The sequence below is a fragment of the Scyliorhinus torazame genome, chromosome 11, assembly GCF_047496885.1.
Source record: "Scyliorhinus torazame isolate Kashiwa2021f chromosome 11, sScyTor2.1, whole genome shotgun sequence".
Classification (NCBI taxonomy): Eukaryota; Metazoa; Chordata; class Chondrichthyes; order Carcharhiniformes; family Scyliorhinidae; genus Scyliorhinus; species Scyliorhinus torazame.
In genome coordinates, this window is record NC_092717.1 from 200,637,585 (window position 1) to 200,658,321 (window position 20,737).

General features: G+C 45.6%; 1 protein-coding gene across 4 annotated transcripts in view; it reads right to left on the minus strand.

The window, feature by feature from the left end:
- Nucleotides 1-20,737, minus strand: part of zfat (zinc finger and AT hook domain containing) — a 187,173-nt gene that overhangs the window by 82,169 nt on the left and 84,267 nt on the right. For all 4 annotated transcript variants that reach the window (XM_072468251.1, XM_072468252.1, XM_072468250.1 and 1 more), the window contains one exon: nucleotides 14,506-14,738. In XM_072468251.1, the coding sequence (XP_072324352.1) occupies nucleotides 14,506-14,738 (233 nt within the window). The remainder of the gene's footprint in view (nucleotides 1-14,505; nucleotides 14,739-20,737) is intronic.

Genomic DNA, 20,737 nt, shown 5'->3' on the forward strand with positions numbered 1-20,737 from the left:
CCAAAATGGCAGACAGGACATATCCTGGATCTAGAAGTCTCGCCCTAATGTCTGGCAGACCCCATTTTTGCCAGGGGATACAGTGGGGGGGGCGGGGGGTGACTTTTGGCAGATCATCATCTTTGACTGTATGACCAACAACTCTTCCCTCTCATCGTGTTTGACAAGAATCTAGAGCGTGGGCACCTCCATACCTATTCTCTTTGCGGGGACAAAGAAATATAACAGAAGAGAAAACTGGTGATGAACAATGAGTTGGAAAAAAAACATCGCTGAAATAGAATAATTAGTCCACTAAACAGTGGGATGGTATCGGGAGCAATGGAAGATTCCGGTACTGAACTCGCACATGCAGATATCGGGTGAAGCACAGCTGCCAATGCAGAAAGTTTAAAATTGGTTATTTTTCTGACTCAAACTGTGAGTAAGAAGACTGACTGGCGGGGAAGACTTGCCTGCGCTGAAATGAGTGGAGTCTGGGATGCAGGGACCACGCACATGGCGAAGTGAAACGGAGATTTCAAAGTCTACCAACTCTGCACTGGCTACAACCGCGGGAAAAGGTCGAACTGCAATCAGGCAAACTTGAAATGATTTCTTAGTTGCTTGTAAAGGCGATTAATTATGCCATACTTTCCTTTAAAACTTGGAAGGGAGGAAGTGTAGAACCTAGGAGGCGGGCTGAAAAAATGGAGGGAGAATGTAGCCACCTAAAATGGCTGATTCCCTATTAATTTGGCCAAAACCTGATTTAAAATGGCTCACCGAAAAGGCTGATGGGAAAAGCACCCAACAGGACACAAACGGACAGCTGCAGACAGAATAGCATATTCGGCTCTGTGGAAGTCGGCCCAGATCGATACTCAAGACCATTAGCAGCACATCAACCCAGACATCTGCAGTTTAATCGTCTATCCCCGGGAACAATTGCAACATATTAGCAATTGAATGCCGGGCCAGACCTGTCGGCGAAACAAAGACAGGTGAACGATCACCCCCCCGATTGAGGAATCGGCCCGTTATTGGACGTATCGAACCCAGTGATTGGGAACAAGTCCAATCACTTGGGACTCAGGGTCAAGGGCCGCCCCGAGAGGCAGGAAGCCCCTGGGCCCTATAAAGTAAGGGGCCAGGTTCAGATCGCTCTCTCTCTCCCTTCTTCGCCTGCTCGCGACCTTCGCAAGAACATCGACCAGAAACTGTAAGTTTGACTCCAGCGATCGCTACCCGATAAAGACTCCTAGCCATCGACCCGTATCAGCCTTTTGAATCCCGCGGGCCAGATCCGATTCGATAAGCCATTCGTTTCCCTGACCTGGTGGGCCCTTCCTAAAGTTAAGTATTGGCCAGTAGTGATAGGTTTCTATATAGAGAATAGCATTATTGTGTAAGCATTACTTGTTGTATATAATAAATGACCGTTGATTTCAATCTTACTAAGCGGTGTGCTGACTTATTAATCATAACTCGAGCTTGAACCACGTGGCGGTATCAGAAAGATACCTGGCGACTCATGAACAAAGGTGACATAATCAGAGTAATAAACTAAAGCTAATAAGAGCAACAAGAAACGGGTGGCATGGATGCATTTGGTGAGGACTATGAGACATGGAATTCATATGAGGAAAGGTTCCAATTATTTCTCATAGCAAATCAATCACGGGAGGACCTAAAGGTCGCAACATTTCTCATCTCAATAGGTAAACCTTTTATGCTACAGAAGTTAGTTCACCCAGTAAAACCATAAGATAAGTCTTACATAGAAAATAGGAGCAGTAGGAGGCCATTCGGTCCTTCAAGTCTGCCCTACCACTCATTATGATCATGGCTGATCATCCAACTCAATAGACTAATCCCGCTTTCCCTCCATATCCTTTGATCCCCTTCGCCCCAAGAGCTGTATCTAACTACATCTTGAAAACATGGGCGGAATTCTTCCTCAGCCGATGGTGTATTCGCGAAACGCGATTGGGTGGAGAATCGGTTTTGACGCCAAAATTGAAACTGCCGCCGGGTTCACGCCAAATCACAATTTTCTGGTGCCTCGATAGCAGCTTCAATGCGTTCCGCTCCGCACATACAATAAACGTCATTGACGTATCATTAGCGGGCCTGACCCAATATTCTCCGGTGTCTCCGTGATCCTTCGCCTCCACCGGGGGGAAATCCCGATGGCGGGGTTTCACTTGTGCTTCCAAAAATCGTGAAACAGAGCTGTGGCTGATGAGGGGGAGAAGAAACAGAAAGAATCCAACATCGCCATAGTGTGCGAACAGCTGTGCCGCTGGCCGGGGTGTGGGGGGTGACCAGAAAGTTGGCCATGAGGTCGGGCACGGAACAGCATTGCCGCAGCCTGTCAGGCTGTGCATGCCGCTGACTGCCCACTGTGAACCTAGCGTCATGGGTCTTAAAGGTGCTGCCCCCAGCCACCCCAGGCCACCCCTCCTAGGTAGCCCCTGGCTCCAGCTGACCCATCAACCGACTCATCAACGGGACGGGCGTGCTGCAGCGCAACGTTGGCTGAGATGGATGTGTGTGGGGAGTGGAGTGCTAATGTGCGGCTGCAGCTTGTCAGCTTCTCGAGTGTCAATCCCGTACTGTATTGGAATTGTCAATGCTAGCTCCTCAACGGTTGCTGAATTGGTCCAGGTGCGGCGCCAGTTTTGCAGCAAGACTTTTTGTATTGCTTTTGTTTGATTTATCTCATGACATGGGATTGCACGTAAACACATTTGTGAACACCAACCCCTCTCTTCTCCCAGAGGAAGATACAAATTAGTTTTGGATGTTGATGCAGAAGACTCCAAAGCTCTGCTGTTCCATTTGCCCTCATTATTATTTATTCTCCGGATATGGATATTACTGGCAACGCTTGCATTTATTGCCCATCCAGTTTATTTTAAGAAAGTAGGCTTTCTTCTTGAACTGCTCCAGTTCCTGTCAAGACATATTTTCACAATTCTGGCAACTCACTCATGAATGTCAATCTTTTGGAATACAAGAAGAACAAAGTCCTGTAAAAGCAGCCTAAGGGTGTGTTTGATGTTCCTTATTCAGATACATAGGACTGTTCAATGATATATTTCGCCTATTTGCGATTCATTATTTAAGATCCATGCTGAGTTCTATTATTCAAGAAAGGTGAGAGAGAGAAACCAGGAAATTCTAGATATTAAGTTTAACATTGGCTGTAGGGAAGTTAAAATGAAAGTGTTATAACCCGTACAGGTCTTACAGAGTAGGGATGATCCACTACCCCGTGGAGCTTGCAGAATATGAGCTCCCCCGATAATGGGGCGGGGAACAAATACCCAGGCCAGATTGGCTAACTACACAGGAGAACCATTGGATATCGCAGGTCCTACTATGACCCCGGTGGTTTCTGGGCACCTTCCCGTTCATCGTGGTGAAAGACATGGGCCCAGCTTGTTCGACCGTGACTGGCTGCGTCACCTGCAGCTGCAGTGGCAGCACATTCTTCAAACAAGTTCTGGTGGTTTGGGTGAGGTGTTAGGAAAACACCCCAAAGTGCTCCAACTCAGGTTGGAGAAGATAAAAGGGGCCGTAGCCCCCACACAGTTCGACCTGGAAGACCTGCCATATTTCCAGACACACCCAGTTCCCCATACCTTTTTCAAAAAGTTGGGGACTGAACTTGGTCGCTTGGAATCCTTGGGGATCATTAAGCCCGTCCGGTTCGCAGATTGGGCATCACCGCTGGTACCGGTTATGGAGCTGGACAAAACAGTTTGTTTAAACAGGGAGTATAAATTAACAGTGAATATGGGTGTGTCTGAACAAGAGCACTTGAATAACCTGGAGGCTGTATTGAAGCGGTTTGCTGAAACTGGTGTCCGCCTACAGAGAGCCAAGGCATGTTTCATGCAAAGGAGGTAGTCTACCTCGGCTATCGGGTGCATCGCGAAGGTTTTCACCCGTCGCAGAGAAGGTGCATGCCATTCAACATTTCCCCACTCCGACAAATGCCTCGGAACTTGGTCTTTCCTGGGTCTCGTTAATTATTACGGGAAGTTTGGAAGTTCCTTTTGAACCTGGTGACCGCATTGGCTCCCTTACACCTCCTTCTGAAAAAGGATCACATATGGGCCTGGGACCGGCTGCAGGAAGCAGCTTTCCGGGCAGTAAACAAACGGTTGTGGTGTTCTGGATTACTGACCCATTACGATCCCACCAAACCCTTTCTCATCACATGCGATACTTCCCCCTATGGTATTACGGCCGTTCTTTCCCACTGAATGGAGAATGGAAGGGAACTGCCAATCGTTTTTGTCTCCTGTATGTTGGGCTGCAGCGGGAAAGGAGTACGAGCAGATACAGAAGGAAGGCCTGCTGCTGGTATTCGCCGTGAAACATTTTCATCAATATTTCTACAGCCACCATTTCATAAACCTTTACACAGACTCTTCAAAGAGGATAAAGTGATCTGCTCTTTGATTCCACGCACAACCAGCGTTAGGATCCTATTACTAGCCGTTTGCAGGTATTCTTTTGAGCACAGACCGGGGACTCAAATTTGCGAAAGCAGACGCGCTGAGCCAGTTGCCTTTATCGACTGGCCCCTTGTCGACCCCCAAATTGGTCAAGGTAGTCTCGACCCTGAATTTCATGGACTCTTTGCCTGTCACGGCATCGCAGATCCATGAATGGACCCAGAGAGACCCTATTCTTTCCAAAGTTCGATATCGACAGTTCCCAGGAGAAGGCATTTTCCTCCAAGCTGTCGGAGTTCAGTATGGAGGGTGGTATCCTGCTGTGGGGTACAGGCATAGTCGCCCGACTAGAGAAGACCCAGTAGTGAATTACTGGAGCTGTACAAAATAGCTAAAGTGTAAAATAAAGTAAGTTTTTTTTTACCAACAGTGCGGACTCCTTGTTGCCTCTCACAAAAGAAAGATTTGCATTTATCTAGCACTTCTCAAGACCATTTCAAAGCACCCTAGAGAAAATGGAGGACTCTTTGAAGTATATTCACTTCAGTAATGTAGGAAATACGCAACCAATTTGCGCTCTGAAAATTCCCACGAACAGCAAAGTGAGAATGACCAGACAATCTGTTTTTGTGATGTCAACTGAGGGATAAACACTGGCCAGGATACTGGGGATAACAACCCTGCTCTTCGAATAGTTCCATGGAATTGTTAATTCACTCGAGCAAGCAGATGTGGCCATAGTTTAACATCTCATCCAAAAGACTGGTATTGGAATCTTTAATTAAGGTTGAAGAAATCTGAGCTGATGAAAGACAGCCAACATGAATTTATAGAGGGCAGGTTATAAACCTGACTGAATTTTTTGAATAAGTATTTAAAGTAGTGGATATGGGATTGGCTGTGAGTGTATGGACGGGGACTTCGGGGGGGCGCGATGTGAAGGGAAGACGTGCACGAGATGGCGCCGGCTGGAAACCTGGGGCGGGATTCTCCGCAATCGGCGCGATATCCGCCGACCGGCGCCAAAAACGGCGCGAATCAGTCCGGCATCGCACCGCCCCAAAGGTGCGGAATTCTCCGCATCTTGAGGGGCCGAGCGCTCACCTTGAGGGGCTAGGCCCGCGCCGGAGTGATTTCCGCCCCGCCGGCTGGTGGGAAAGGCCTTTGGCGCCCCGCCAGCTGGCGGGGAAATGACTTTGCCGTGCGACGCATGCGCTGGAGCGTCAGCGGCCGCTCATGGCATCCCCACACATGCGCAGTGGAGGGGGTCTCTTCCGCCTCCGCCATAGTGAAGACCATGGCAAAGGCGGAAGGAAAAGAGTGCCCCCACGGCACAGGCCCGCCCGCGAATCGGTGGGCCCCGATCGCGGGCCAGGCCACCGTGGGGGCACCCCCCGGGGCCAGATCGCCCCGCGCACCCCCCAGGACCCCGGAGCCCGCCCGCGCCACCTTGTCCCGCCGTTCGAAAGGTGGCTCAATCCACGCCGACTGCTGTGGGTTGACAGCGGCGGGACCTCGGCCCATCGCGGACCGGAGTATCGCCGGGGGTGGGCCCGCCGCCCGGCGCGATTTCCGCCGACCGGCGCGGCGCAATTCCCGCCCCCACCGAATCTCCGGTGGCGGAGAATTCGGGACACGGCGGGGACGGGATTCACGCCGGCCCCCGGCGTTTCTCCGACCCGGTGGGGGGTCGGAGAATCACGCCCCAGATCTATTTATCCTTTTTCCTGGTGTCACGGTCTTTAACTTCTCGGAAAAATCTTGGTGGGTAAAGTTCTCATCTCTGCGATGCCCAAGGGTGGTAAAGCCAGAAAAGAATTAGCCCGAATACCGTAGACAAATTTTGACGCCTCTCAGGGATCAACTGGAGGTAAGATGGCAGAGGCAGCTTCCTCTCCAACCACTCCACTAAGGGCCGAAGCACTCACCAAACTTTTGGCGATCAAACTCAATAAATTTCGACAAATCTTGTCTGCGAAGCTTAATAGATCAATTGAGGAGGCTTTGGCCCCCATTCGTTTACCTCTCAAGACCACCAGCAAGACCGTCAAAGCTCATGGAGCCCCAATCAAGGATATGGAGACTGCTTTGTCTGACCACAGTGATAGGAATGCCTCCTTGGAGTCTGACCTTGTTTCTGTGATTAAAGATAACAGAACATTAACAGCCAAACTGAACGACCTAGAGAATAGATCCAGAAGACAGAGGGTGGGATTTATCATGCAACCCACTGCACGTTTTTCAACGGCGGAGGTAGCCCACCAGCGAGATATTGTGGTCCTGCCGTTGTCAACGGGATTTCCAGTTGACTGTACCCCTCGATGCTGGGAAACCTGTGCTCTGGTGTGGGACTTGAATATCCTGCCAGCGTGAACAGCTGGTAAATTCTGCCCAGAATGCTCGTATTGTGGGGTTACCAGAGGGCATTGAAGGCTGCACCCCTATTCGGTATTTCTTGGACCTACTCCACAAGATGGTGGGTAAGGGTGTACTTACTCCCCAGCCCCCCCAGAATTAAACCGAGCCCACTGCATGCTTTGATGTATGCCTCACTCTGGAGATCCTCCTCGGGCAGTGTTCGCAAGATTTCACAGTTTTAAAGAGAAGGAGTTGGTACTTCGATCGGCAAGACAACACCGGGATTGTACATGGGAAAGCCAGTCTATTAGCCTGTACCAGGGTATGGACCAAGATAAGAAATGAGTCGCTTTCAATAGAGTGAAATCCACCCTGTACAAGAGTGGAGTCAAGTTCAAGATGATTTATCCAGCTCGCCTTCGAGTAACATTCTGAGAAAAAGACTATTTTTTAACGCACCGGGGGACGCTGACTCTTTTCTCCTGAAGCACAATTAGTGCTCTGTCTAATCTGTTATATGGCTCGGTGTACGGACACTGCATTTTGTTTCTTTTCATGTCTGTTGTTTGGATGTACTATAATGTCCTTAATTATATACAAGAGATTTCTGCTGCTCACCTCTTCCATTAACCTATTTTTTTCCTTTCGTTTTTCATTTTATATCATTTGATGCGACTCTTAATCGCCAACATGTTGTTGTAAGTGAAATAAGTTTTTACTCTCCAGTTGGGAGTCTTCCTGTTAACAAGGTGTATTAGTTAATGGGAGTGGTATTAAAGGGTCTTCTGCAGCTCATAACAATAGTTTTTAAATGAGCTTAGAGTTTAGGTTTAGTTTAACTTTGTTATTTGTAAGTTTTAGGTTAAGTTGTTTCCCACTGTTCCATTTGCTTTTGGGAGTGGTTATGCTCGACTGCGATGGTGCCTTTGGGTGGGATAGTGGATTTTAGTGTTAGTTTGAGTTTGCGGACGGTGTCGGCTGGTCTCTCTTTGTCGAGTCACCTGACTTGGTTCGGTGGCCATCTTGGGTGGATCTTGTTGCTTTGTCTTCTCAGTGCCCCTTGTTTAATACCTTGCCTTAGGAATGGTGGACTCTGATTTGCGGCTGGTGGGAGGCCTCCAATCCGGCAGATTACCTGTAACGTTAGGGGTTTGAATGGCCCTGTAAAATGATCGAGATCATTTGCGCATTTTAAGAGTCTAAACTCTGATTTTCCTTTTGCAGGAAACACATTGTTGCATTGAGGATCTGACCAAGGATGGGTTGGGCAGGTTTTTCATTCTAGTTTCAATAGTAGGGCCAGGGTCACCGCGATTTTAATTAATAAAAGTCCAGTTCGCCTCATCTTTGTGGCTGACCCCATTGGTCAATATATGATTATTTGCGGATCTCTGTCGAACACCCCAGTAATTCTGGTCAACATCTATGCCCCAACTGGGTGATATGAATTTCACTAACTCTCTGTTGGTTTCCTCCCCCAACCTCGACTCACACCATCTTATTTTAGGCGGCAATCTGAACTGTATTCTGGACCCTAAATTGGATTGCTCGAACCCCAAACCTTTGGGACCATTTGGAGTGGCCAGGGCTTTGTCTTCTTTCATGGCCCAGATGGTGGGGGGTAGAGCCCTGGCGTTTTCTGCACCCAAATTACAGGGATTTCTCCTTTTTTTCTCATATTCACCATGTGTACTCCCAAATCCCTTTGTACTGCAGCTTTCTGCAGATTCTCCCCATTAAATAATATTCAGCTCCTTTATTCTTCCGAGCAAAGTGCATAAGTTCACATTTTCCTGCATTATACTCCATCTGCCAAGCTTTTACCCACCCACTTAACCTGCCTATCTCCCTCTGCAGACTCTTTGTGTCATCCTCACCACTTGCTTCCCACCTATTTGTGTGTCATCTACAAACTTGGCAACAGTACATTCACTTCCCTCATTCAAGTCATTAATATATTTGTAAATAATTATGGCCCCGGCACCGATTCCTGTGGCACTTCACTAATTAATGGTTGCCATCCTGAAAATGCCTCTCTTATCCCAAATCTTTGGCTTCTATTAGTTCGCCAATCCTCTATCCATGCTAATATACAACCCCCAACACCATGGGCTCTTAACTTATTAACTCGCCTTTTGCCTGGTACCTTATCGAATGCTTTTATATGACAAGTAAGGATGGTGAGTGGCTTGGAGGCGAACTGTCTGTTAACTAATCCTCATCCATGCCAATATATTACTCTCAACTCCATGAGCTCAACTCTTGTGTTTCAACCTTTTTTGTAGCACCTTATCAAATGCTTTTTGGAAATCCAAGCATACTAAATCCAATGGGTTCCCTTTTATTTACTCTACTAGTTACTTGCTCAAAAACCTTTCATAATTTGACAAACGGGATTTACCTTTCATCAATGGATATTGATTTGTTCTAATTACACTATACTTTTCAAAGTGCATTGCTAAGGCTTTATAATAGATTCCAGCACTTTCCTGATGACTGATGTCAGATTAACTAGCCTGTACTTCTCTTTCCCTCCTTTTCTCAATAGCAGTTTTATATGAGATAACTTCCAATCTGTTGGGGCCATTCCAGGATCTAACAAACTTTAGAAAATCATAGCTAGCGCATTCACTTTCTCTGCACCTATCTCTTTTAGAACCCGAGATGCAGGCCATCAGATTCCAGGGATTTGTCGCATTTTAGTTTCAACCAGTAATTTTTCTCTGCTGATATTCATTATCTCAATTTCCTCATTCTTATTAGCCCCTAGGTTACCCTCTCTTTCTGACAAGTATCTGGACAACTATTAGAGCTTATAACAAATACAGTGTAATAGTTAGGAGACTGATAGTGTTCCCTTCTCCTGTCAACTATAACTTGTGTCTTCTACTGTGAAGACAGACATAAATTATTTGTTCATTGTCTGCCATTTCCTCATTCCCCATAATAATTTCTCCCGTCTCCGCATCTAAGGGACCATTGTTTACTTTAGCTGCTCTTTTCCTTTTTATATCCTTGTAAAAGCTCTTAAAATCTATTTTTACATCCCTTGCTGGTTTACTCTTTTATTGTTTTTTTCTCTTTTTATCAATTGTTTGATGGGTCTTTGCAGATTTCTATAGCACACCCAATCTTCAGACTTACTATTTCATTGTAACATTATAAACCTCTTTCTGAAATCTAATATGATCCTTAACCCCCTTAGAGTGCCACATTTGATCTCGCTGGGTTTCTGATCTTCAGTGGAATTTATTTTTGTTGAACATGTTAAATTCTTTCCTTAAATGCCCCCTAATAAATGATTATTTACCATCATACCTGTTTAGTCTATTTGTCCAATCAAACTTAGCCAGCTCTCCCATGTAATTGGCTTTAAGATTCTATTTGTGATTGGAGGATGTTGATTTCAAACTTAATATGGAATTCAATTGTATTAGGATCAATATTTCCCAGTGGACTCTTTAATATGACATGAAACAATAACACTGCCTCATTGCACAATATTAGATTGAAAATAGCTTTAACCCTAGTTGGTTCCGCAACATATTGCACCAGGAAACTGTCAGAAAAGTGCTACAAACTCATCTGCCAGATCATCTTTGTTAATTTGACTGGTCCAGTCTGTATGGAAATTCAAGCCCCCATAACTATTACAGTGTGTTTGTTATAAGCTCCAATAGTTGTCCAACAGGCACACCACCATTAAGGGCCTCTAAATTATACCTTCCATGGTTAGTTAGTTGACCCTTTTTATTCCAAATATCCATTTATTCAAATTCCTAATCTTCCTAGCCAAGATCATTTTTCACTCTTGTCCTTATATCATCCTGTACCATGAGGGCTACTCCTCCTCCTCTTCCATTCTGCCAGTCTTTTCAAAATGCTGTGCACCCTAGAATATTTATTTCCAACAGGAAGAAGGAACAACAGAGGGCCGAAGCCGAGGCAAATGGACAAAAACAAAAAAACGACCAAGAGATGCACGTGACATCACGGGCACCACCCAGATGTCCCTTCCACCCGGTTTTGTTTTGCTTGTTTTGTATTTAAAAAAAGAACGGGGGGGAGGGGGGTGAGGGTGAGAAAATCCCCCTTTTTCTGCTATATGTTCTGAAAAAATGTTTTTTTACTTCCTCTGTTTTTTTTTCCTGTGTGTACATTTGTAAGTATATCATGTATAAAACCCAATAAAACATTTTTTTAAAATCTGGTCATCTTGTAACCATGTCGCTGTAATGGCAATTAGATCTGACCATTTATCTTTTTATGTGCCACTAATTAATCTATCTTGTTGGAGATGCTCCCTGAATTCAGATAAAGTGACCTCGTTATCCAAAACTTATACCCTTGTGTTCTGTTTTTTAATTGAACTTGTAGGCACATACACCCGGGGCAGAATCTCTTTCGTAACCCTTTTTATGTCATTGGACAACGACAACTGGATCCCCACCCCCCCCCCACCCCCCCCCCACCCCACCCCCCCCCCACCCCACCCCCCCACCCCCCACCCCCCCACCCCCCACCCCCACCCCCCACCCCCCACCCCCCCCCCCCCCACTCCCCACCCCCCACCCCCCACTCCAAGTTCTCTTCATCCCAAAGAAGATTCCTTAGCCCTAGCGGCAGGCAGGCAACACAGCCTTTAGTTGAAGGGAACATTATCAGTCCCATAACGATACTTTCCTCGACTATAACGTTTCTTTTTATTCTCCCCACTTAAGTGGCTCCATACATCATAGTGCTATGATCGGTTTGCTCATCCACCAACTATCCTGTTGGACAATTGCAGGGCCTGTGTATCTTCCATTTATCCCTTCTGGGTACCTCTAACTTACAATCTAACTGTAACTCTAATTCTCAATTGCACACATCTGTCCCTGACCATGTACAAAATCAGAAGTAGCTAGCCTAAGGGGTGTGACTGCCTCATGGAACAAGTGTTCAAACACTGTCCCCCCCCTCACTGATTCATCACAGTGCCCGAATGCTGGACTTCAGTTCATCAACTCCGAATCAAATTTCCTCGACCTGTAGATGCTTACTGCAGATGAGATCGCCATGGATCACACTGGTGTCCACCAGCTCCGCATGCTAAAGCTGCAACATATCACCTGCCCGGTTATCTTTATTGTATTTTATTTAACTGATTAGGTTTCAGGTTTAGCAATATAATTCAAATATCATTTGTAGTTATATTCAGTAATTTAACCAGTTAAACTATAAATTTGATGCAATACTTCTCTCTCTCTCTCAAGTGCTGGTTCAAAATTTAGAGGGATAAAATGTGAAAATTCACCAAAAACCTATCGGCTCACCTAAACAATGTCTTTGACCACTCATCTGCGACATGAAAATGATCAACATCACAAAAATGTCAATATAGTTGCTAAAAATTAATTCCGCACTCAGGCTGCTGACACTCTAAAGTGTTGCACAATCAACAAAGTATTACCAGTCTAACAGAAATAGCTGTAGTCAACAGCTCCCATATGGTGGTTGAATCTTAAATGCCCTGTGAAATGGCCTGGCAAGCCATTCAGTTCAAGGACAGTGAGGGAAAGATGTGCAGGGTCGGTAGATGGACCGTGCTAAATTGCCCCTTCATTGGGAAAAAAATGAATTGGGTACTCTAAACGTATTAAAAAAAACATTTACAGGGTTGTGAATCGGTGATAATTGTGCCTAAAAATGAGCTCCATTGTTGGTCAGAATGTTCAACATTTTCCAATATGTGGTGGGAGTTTCTGATTTAAAAAAAACAACTCAACTTTCAGTGGACTCTTTTGAGTATTGTTAAACATCAATGTAGCCCACAGTGAGCTGGGCATTCCTAAACATAGGACCAGTAACAGAATCCAGAATTATAATAATGCAATAATTTGCATTTATATAGCACCTCTCACAAAGCAAAACATCTCAAGGAACGCCACAGCAGTATTTTCTACAAACTTTAACATAAGGGGATATCAGGGCAGTTGATCAAATGCTTGGTCAAAAGGGTTTTAAGCAGTGTTTCAAAGGAGAAAAGAGACACAGACAGTGAGGTGTAGGGCAGGTATTCCAGAGGTTAGTGCCTAGGCAACTGGAAACACTGCTATCATGGTGGATTGATTAAAATAGGAGACCTGTGGGAGGCCAGAACTGGAGAAGCTCAGACTAATGGGATGCAGTATGTTAGGGAGCTGCAAGTCCATGGAGGGATTTGAAAATAATGAACATTTTAAACTTGAGGCGTTGCCATAGGTGAAGCTATGTCAGCTAGGGCAGAAGGTGATGAGGTTAGGAGGACCTGGTGCGAGTTGAGGTGTTAGGAGTAGGTTTTGGATGGGTTCAAGTTTATGGAGGGTGCAAAAGAGAAGGCCAGCCAAGAGAACATTGGAATAATCAAATCTAGAGCTAACTAAGGCAAGGATGAGGCCTTCAACAGCACGCGACATGAAGCAGGGGCAGAGCCCACAGTAGAAATTCTATGATTCTATAGAAAACCCAGACAATGTTAAGGTGTGGAAGTAGGCGGTCTTGGTAATGAGTAGATATGTGGTTGGGAGCTAAATACATCAAGGTTGTTAGCAGTCTGATTTAGCCTGAGACAATTCCCAGGGAGAGGGATGGAGCCTGGTCCTAGGGATTAGAAATTATGCTGGGGATTGAAAATTGCATTGGTACTCCAATGTAGTTGGAGAAAACCTTTGCTGGAGTATTGTTGTTGGACAACTACTCAGGCAAATTAGAGATAGTTACATCATCACACATGCTTTTAGATGGAATGAAAATCATACCCCATGTTTTAGCTAGGACTGTATTTTTACTCCAAAAGTTCAAAACAGCGTGTGTAATTCTATTCATTCACTGATTAAAAATGGTAATATCCAATCAATGAAGAGGTCAAAGACGATAATTATACATATAGGAGCAAAGATAGCCTAATGGTCTTTGCATTGAGAAATGCTATCTAGCCTGCCTGTTCAATTCCTCCCCACCACCACCATCCCAGAGTCCAACTGGTACAGACAGGGGATAGGAATAGTGTTGGGGTGATTGCATTCTGAGCATTACTTTCCTGGTGATGAAAAATCAGTGAAGAAAAAAAAATGTCTTTTACATTCTCAAAAAATTGTGAGATGTTGCTCAATCAGTGAAGCAACCAAATTTTCATGCTGTTAATCGCAATAAGATGTAACAAGTTAATCAATTTTTAGTGCTGTTTGTAAGGAATAAATGTTAACCCATGACACTGGCAAGAACTCTTCTTCGAATAGAGCTGTGAAAACGTTTACATCCACACACAGTTGGACAAAGCCTTGTTCCAGACCATACATCGGAGAGTTCAGCACTCACTCAATGATTACACTAACTTGTCAGTCTAAATTATGTGTTCAAGCCCTAGAATGGGGCTTGAACCCAAAACTTTCTATCTGAGGGATAACAGAGCTATCACAACTAAGCCAAGTTGGTGATACTTCTTTTAAGTTTAATGCCTCCACATTGTGAGGCACGCATGTAAATGAGGTTGAAGAAAAATTAGCTTTATTTAATGGCTGGTTTAAATTTAAACATTTCCAGTTAGCCCACTCAAGAGTTGAAAAGACCTGGCTGCCTGGTGCAAAACCCTGGAACCAATAATATTTTGGAGGCAGTGTCCCTTGGCTGTGGCACATTTTGGCATAGAGAATTATATTGTGGGTGAGGAACTTACCAGTTCACCATGGTTTCTCTGGTGCGCCTGTAGCTTGTACTTGTCCGCAGTGGTGTAACTGCATCCCTCGGAAGGGCACCTCAGCTGGATGTTGCTGTGCTTCTGCAGGACGTGGCGTTTTAGGCAGTTCTTGGTGATGGAGGAGTAGCTGCACTGAGCGCAGTAATACAAGTGTTCCCGGGTGTGTGTCCGAATGTGCAAGTCATAGTGGACTTGGTACCAGTATAATTTTCCTTTAATAAGGAGAGGGACGGGAAGAGGGGATAAAGGAAGCAGGGGAGAGGGTTGGAGAGGAAAAAGCACCATAAAATATAATTAGGACTAAAATACTGGCCAATTTTCTTCGGCTTGAGAGAATCTGCAACATAACATAACCTGGTTTTAAAGTGGGCGATCACAAGGGACAAACATGCAATAATTGCAAAAGCATCATATTTCTCAATCATTTATATCATGAATTAATATAAGTATTTTATTGCTAGCTTTCTAAATGCTATGGTAACCAAGTCAACAATTGGTGAAATTTGTAATTTTAAAATATTGTCATAAAGATTTTGCTTTCACAAATTCAGTACATCCTAAAGAGTTTTACATCAATTCATTATTTTTGAATGATTGTAAGAAAAGCACATTGCAAGGTCCGACAAATAGCAGTGATATAACCAAATAATCGGTCTTTAGTGGCGCTGGTTGAGAGACGGACAACGATTGACTAGGACATCAGGAAAACCTTTCTCTTTTTCAAAATTGTACCATGGGATTTTTTCCCCCCACCCTCATCCAAACGATAGCACCTGGCAGTGTTAGCCTCAATGCTGTATTTCAGTTTCTTGAATGGGACTTGAACCCACAACCATTTGGCCCAGAGACAACTGAGCTACCTACTGAACCAGAACTGATGCCAGAGGAAATATTCAAAAATTATCAGCAAAATCTTCTTGACAAATAACAGTCACTTTAAAGAGGGCAGTGCTGTTTAATCTTTTCTTTCCCTACTAATACAACAAAATTACAGTTGGTGTCATGATATGCAAACATGCAACCAATGAACACTCAGAATAGGACACAACCAATGGGCAGTCAGGACACTCAGAGGTGGCATCACCACAAGGGGGCATGACACAAACACTATAACAGGGATGAGGCACTCACACCCTGCCTCTTTCCACAGACAGACATCTAGAGAGTTAGACAGGGTGGATCAGCAGCATCACACCCCAGCACGTGGCTTAGAGCAAGCTGGCACAGTTAGACTGAGTTACTACAGTTAGATTAGCAGAGAGTCGAACTCATTTGAGAACTGTGTTAATAGTTCAATAAACACGAAGAACTCATTTCAGAGTCCTTTAGTTAAGACTGCATCAAGTAGCAGCCTGTGTTATCCGAAGCAGCATAACACAACAATTGGTTCGGTTACTGTTGTTAACACATACCAAATTACTTCCTCCTTTCTTTTAACACAATCTTTAATCCACTAAAGCAAGCAAGGAGACTGTGGCACAGATCTGCCATGATTTAACTTAATAGAGCAGCAGGATGGAGCTGCCGAATAGCCTCCATCTAGTCCCGTTATGAAAAAGTCTGAGTAATTGGCTGATGCATTTTCCATGAATTCCTTGAGATAGGGAAAGGGCGAGAAATTAATAATTTAAGAGATTTCCACGAAAATAAAGCTGGTAGAGCAACTGCATTTTTAATTGCATAAAACTTAGGTAAAGTATTGCTTCTGTTGCACAGTGATTCATTTCTGGAGTCAGTGATTGAAGGATAAATTATTTCAATCTTCAAGATGAGACTGGATAGGTGCATGAAGGAAAAGAAGGGACTATACATACGATTTGACTGTTTGCTCATACTTTAGGAAGGAGGTAAAAGGTCCTGGAGAGGGTGCCGAAGATTGATAAAGGTATACAAGATTACAACAGGTTTAGATCGGGCAGACAAGACAAGGAAGAGTTCTTTTCGTTTGCTGATGATACAAGGACGAGGAGACTCAGATTTAAGATTTGGGGCAAGAGATACCGGGGAATGTGATGAAGATCATTATTATCCAGCGAGCGAGTAGGACCCAGAACTCGCTGCCCATGGGGCGGTGAAAGTAGAAACAATCAATGATTTCAAAAGGCAATTGGATGGGCATATGAAGGAAATAACCTAAGGTCTATGGGAATCAAGCAGCTGAGTGATTCTGAATGAAGTGCTCCACTGGGAGCCAGTATGGAGTTGATGAGCCAATTGCCTCTTTCCCTGCTGCAAATGATTCGATGGCATGAAGGGTAAACTTCAAAGTACACTGGTTGGGTCAAATGGCATATTTCTATGTTTTAACTTTGTATTAAGTTTTCTAATTATCTAATATCTCTATTACTGTAAGTTCATTAATTACTTCCCTGATTCAGGAAATAGTGTAAGGGTGCACAATGTGCAGTGAATCCAATATTGACAGTGGCTGTGATTCTCCCAAAAAAAAAAAGTGCTATCGGCAGTGGGAAAATCATTGCATTTCCCCTGGCCCTGGCAAGGCTAATCAGGTTCTATTCAATGGCACTTGGAAACGTTTTTGGACAGGGGTGGGTTTTGGAAAAAGGCAGGATCTAAACTCACTGCCAGGCTTCAGAGATCGCAGGGCAATTTTTAAAGTGTGCCCCAAACTCAGAATAACACTGCAGCACCCCCACTGCAGTACCCCCTAATAGCTGGCAAGGCCCCCCCCCCCTCCCCCCAAATCACTGGCAAGGCCTCATCCCAAGTGAGCAACACCCAGTTATGGGCTCACCAAATGCTTCCCCCTTCAGGATTCCCCTCAAGCCCCAGGGTCCAAAAATGTTAGGTGGGGTTACGAGGATAGGGCTTAAGTCGGGTGCTCTTTCCAAGGGCCGGTGAAGACTCTATGAGCCGAATGGCCTCCTTCTGCACTGAAAATGCTACGATTCTATGAGTCTTATGGACTGAACTGATCTCTTCACAAATCTTCTCTACTGTGCAGCACTGCACTCCGTATACTACACCCAATGTCCATGTATTTAAATTGTTTATTTATCATATATTCTATATTTTTCATGTATGGAATGATCTGCCTGGACTGTACTCATAACAATACTTCTAACTTTCAAATAGAATTTAGGCTCCTTTCCACAGGCAAAGCGGAGGGACAGCTGAGGAGGGTAAAAGGGGCAATGTACGAATATGGGGAGAAAGCTAGCAGGATGTTGGCACATCAGCTGAGGATGCATTAGGCGGCGAGAGAGATCGGGAAAATTAAGGATGTGAGGGGGAAAGAAGTGAGGGACCGGGGGGGCAGTTAATGACGTGTTCCGTGAATTCTATAGCCGTTTGTACGAGTCGGAACCCCCTGCGGGGGAGGAGGGAATGAACCAATTCTTGGAGAGGCTAGAGTTCCCGAAGGTAGATGAGGAGCTGGTGGAAGCCTTGGGGGGGCCCAATTGGGCTGGGTGAAGTGATAGACGGATTGGGGGCAATGCAATCGGGTAAGGCCCCAGGACCTGACGGATTCCGAGTGGAATTTTGTAAAACGTTTCCGGGGTTAGTGGGGCCGCTGTTAGTCAAGGCTTTCAATAAATCTAAGAAGTTGGGAGTGCTTCCCCCAACGCTATCAGAGGCATCAATCTCACTCATCCTGAAGCGAGACAAGGACCCGAAGAGCCGTGGATCGTACAGACCAATTTCCCTTTCAAATCTAGGTGCTAAATTACTGGAAAAGATCTTGGCCACCAGAATAGAGGATTTTGTCCTGGAGGTAATAGATGAGGATCAGACTGGATTTATGAAGGGCAGGCACCTGACGTCCAATATTAGACGACTTCTCAATGTTATAATGATGCCAGCAAAGGGGCGCGATGTTGAGGTGGTAGTAGCCAAGGATGCGTAGAAGGCTTTATACTGGGTGGAGTGGAAGTACCCAAGGGATATTTTAGGCAGGTTTGGGTTCGGGCAGGGATTTATGGATTGGGTCCGGCTGTTATATCAGGCCCCGGTGGCAAATGTGAGAACCAATCGAAACCGGTCAAAATATTTTAATCTCGGGAGAGGGACAAGGCAGGGATAACCACTCTCCCCATTACTGTTTGCCCTGGCCATAGAGCCTTTACCAATGGCCCTTAGAGCATTGAGTGCGTGGCGGAAAATAGTGAGGAGGGGGTAGAACACAGGGTTTCTCTTTATGCGGATGACTTGCTGCTTTATGTTACAGACTCGGTGGGGGGAATGACCGAAATCTTGGAGGTACTGGGAGAATTTGGGCGATTTTCAGGCTACAAGCTGAATATGGGAAAGAGCGAGACGTTTGTGATCCTGGCACGGGGACAGGAAAGGAGACTTAGGGAGTTACCTTTTAAAGTGGTGGCGGGGAGTTTCAGATATTTAGGGATTCAAGTGGCTGAAGAGTGGGGGCGGCTCCACAAATTAAATCTGGGCAAAGCGGTCGACCAAATGAAAAGGGACTTCCATAGATGGGACACGCTCCCGCTGACACTAGCGGGAATGGTCCAGGCGGTGAAGATGACAGTCCTCCCAAAACTGCTTTTCTTTTTTCAATGCCTTCCGATTTTTGTCCCAAAGGCTTTATTTTAGAAAATTAAATGTGGCAATTAAAGGTTTTGACTGGGTGGGGAAAACCCTGATAGTAAAGAGGGCACTCCTGGAGCGGGGTCGCGTGGAGGGGGACCTGGCCCTCCCGAGCTTTATTAATTATGACTGGGCGGCCAACATATCAATGGTCAGGAAGTGGGTAGTGGCATCCTGCAAGGGTACGAGGCTTTTGGAGGCTTTACTAACGGTGCCCCTGCTGTTTTAACCGGCTCGGTACTCTACAAGCCCTGTGGTGGTGGCAGCCCTAAGGGTGTGGGGGCAATGGAGGCAGCACATGGGACTGGAAGGGGCGTCAGTGTGGTCTCCAATTTGTAACAATCACCGGTTTATCCCGGGGAGGCTAGATGGGGCTTCAGGGGGTGGCAGCAGGCAGGGATCGAGAAATTTGGGGATTTATTTATCCTGGAGGGATTTCCGACCTTGAAGGCACTAGAGGAGGAGTTTGAGCTATCAGGCGGGAATGGGTCTCGATATCTTCAGGCCCGGGACTTTGTCCGGAGGCAGGTTCCAAGTGTCCCTCGCCTCCTGCTGAGGGGACTACAGGATAAAGTGATGTCAAAAACTGGGGTTGGAGAGGGGAGGATTTTGGAGATATACAAGGAGTTGATGGAGTGGGAGGGAGCATCGATCAGGAAGATGAAGCGCAAGTGGGAAGAGGAGCTAGGAAGCGAGCTGGAAATGGAAAAGTGGGAAAAAGCCTTGAAGAGAGTCAATTCATCTTTGTCCTGTGCCAGACTTAGCCTGATCCAGTTCAAAGTGGTCCACAGGGCCCACATAATGGTAGCCCGGGTGAGCAGGTTCTTTGAGGAGGTGGAGGATAGATGTGGGCAGTGTGGGAGTAGTCCGGCTAACCATGTGCATATGTTCTGGCATGTCCGAAGTTGAGGGGATTCTGGCAGGGATTTGCAGACGTTATGTCAAAAGTCCTGGAAGGGAGGGTAACCCCGAGTCCAGAACTAGCAATATTTGGGGTATCAGAAGATCCGGGGTACGGGGGGGGGGCGGGCAATGTCCTGGCCTTCTCCTCCCTGGTGGCCCAGAGACGGATTTTGCTGGGATGGAGGGACTCGGAGCTCCCAAAGTCAGGTGTGTGGGTCAGTGATATGGCAGGGTTTCTCAGCCTGGAAAAAATCAAGTTCGCCTTGAGAGGATCAACTCAGGGGTTTGCCCAGAGATGGCAACGGTTCATCGACTTCTTCAAAGAAAATTGAACGTCAGCAGTAAGGTGGGGTGGGGGGGAAGAAAATAGGAGGCATGGCAGTGTTAGATAAGGACAGGGAACTCAGTATACGGGCAGTTGGGGACATTGTTTTTTTTTAGGTTTTTGTACATGTTTCAGCCCACGCTGTTGTTTAAGAAATGTTAATGTGTTAAACTGTGAAAATTACAAATGCTTCAATAAAATATTTTCTTAAAAAACCAATACTTTTCACTGTACCTTGGTACACGTGACAATAAATCTAAATCTAATCTAATCCCCTCTAATCCCTCCATGCATTCCTCCCTGGTTACTGATCTCTCTGCTAGGGAAATAGATTCTTGCTATCCACATTTTGTCAGCCTATCATAACTTTGTACACTTCAATTCCCCAAGCCCTTCCCCCAAGCCTTCCATGCGCCAAAT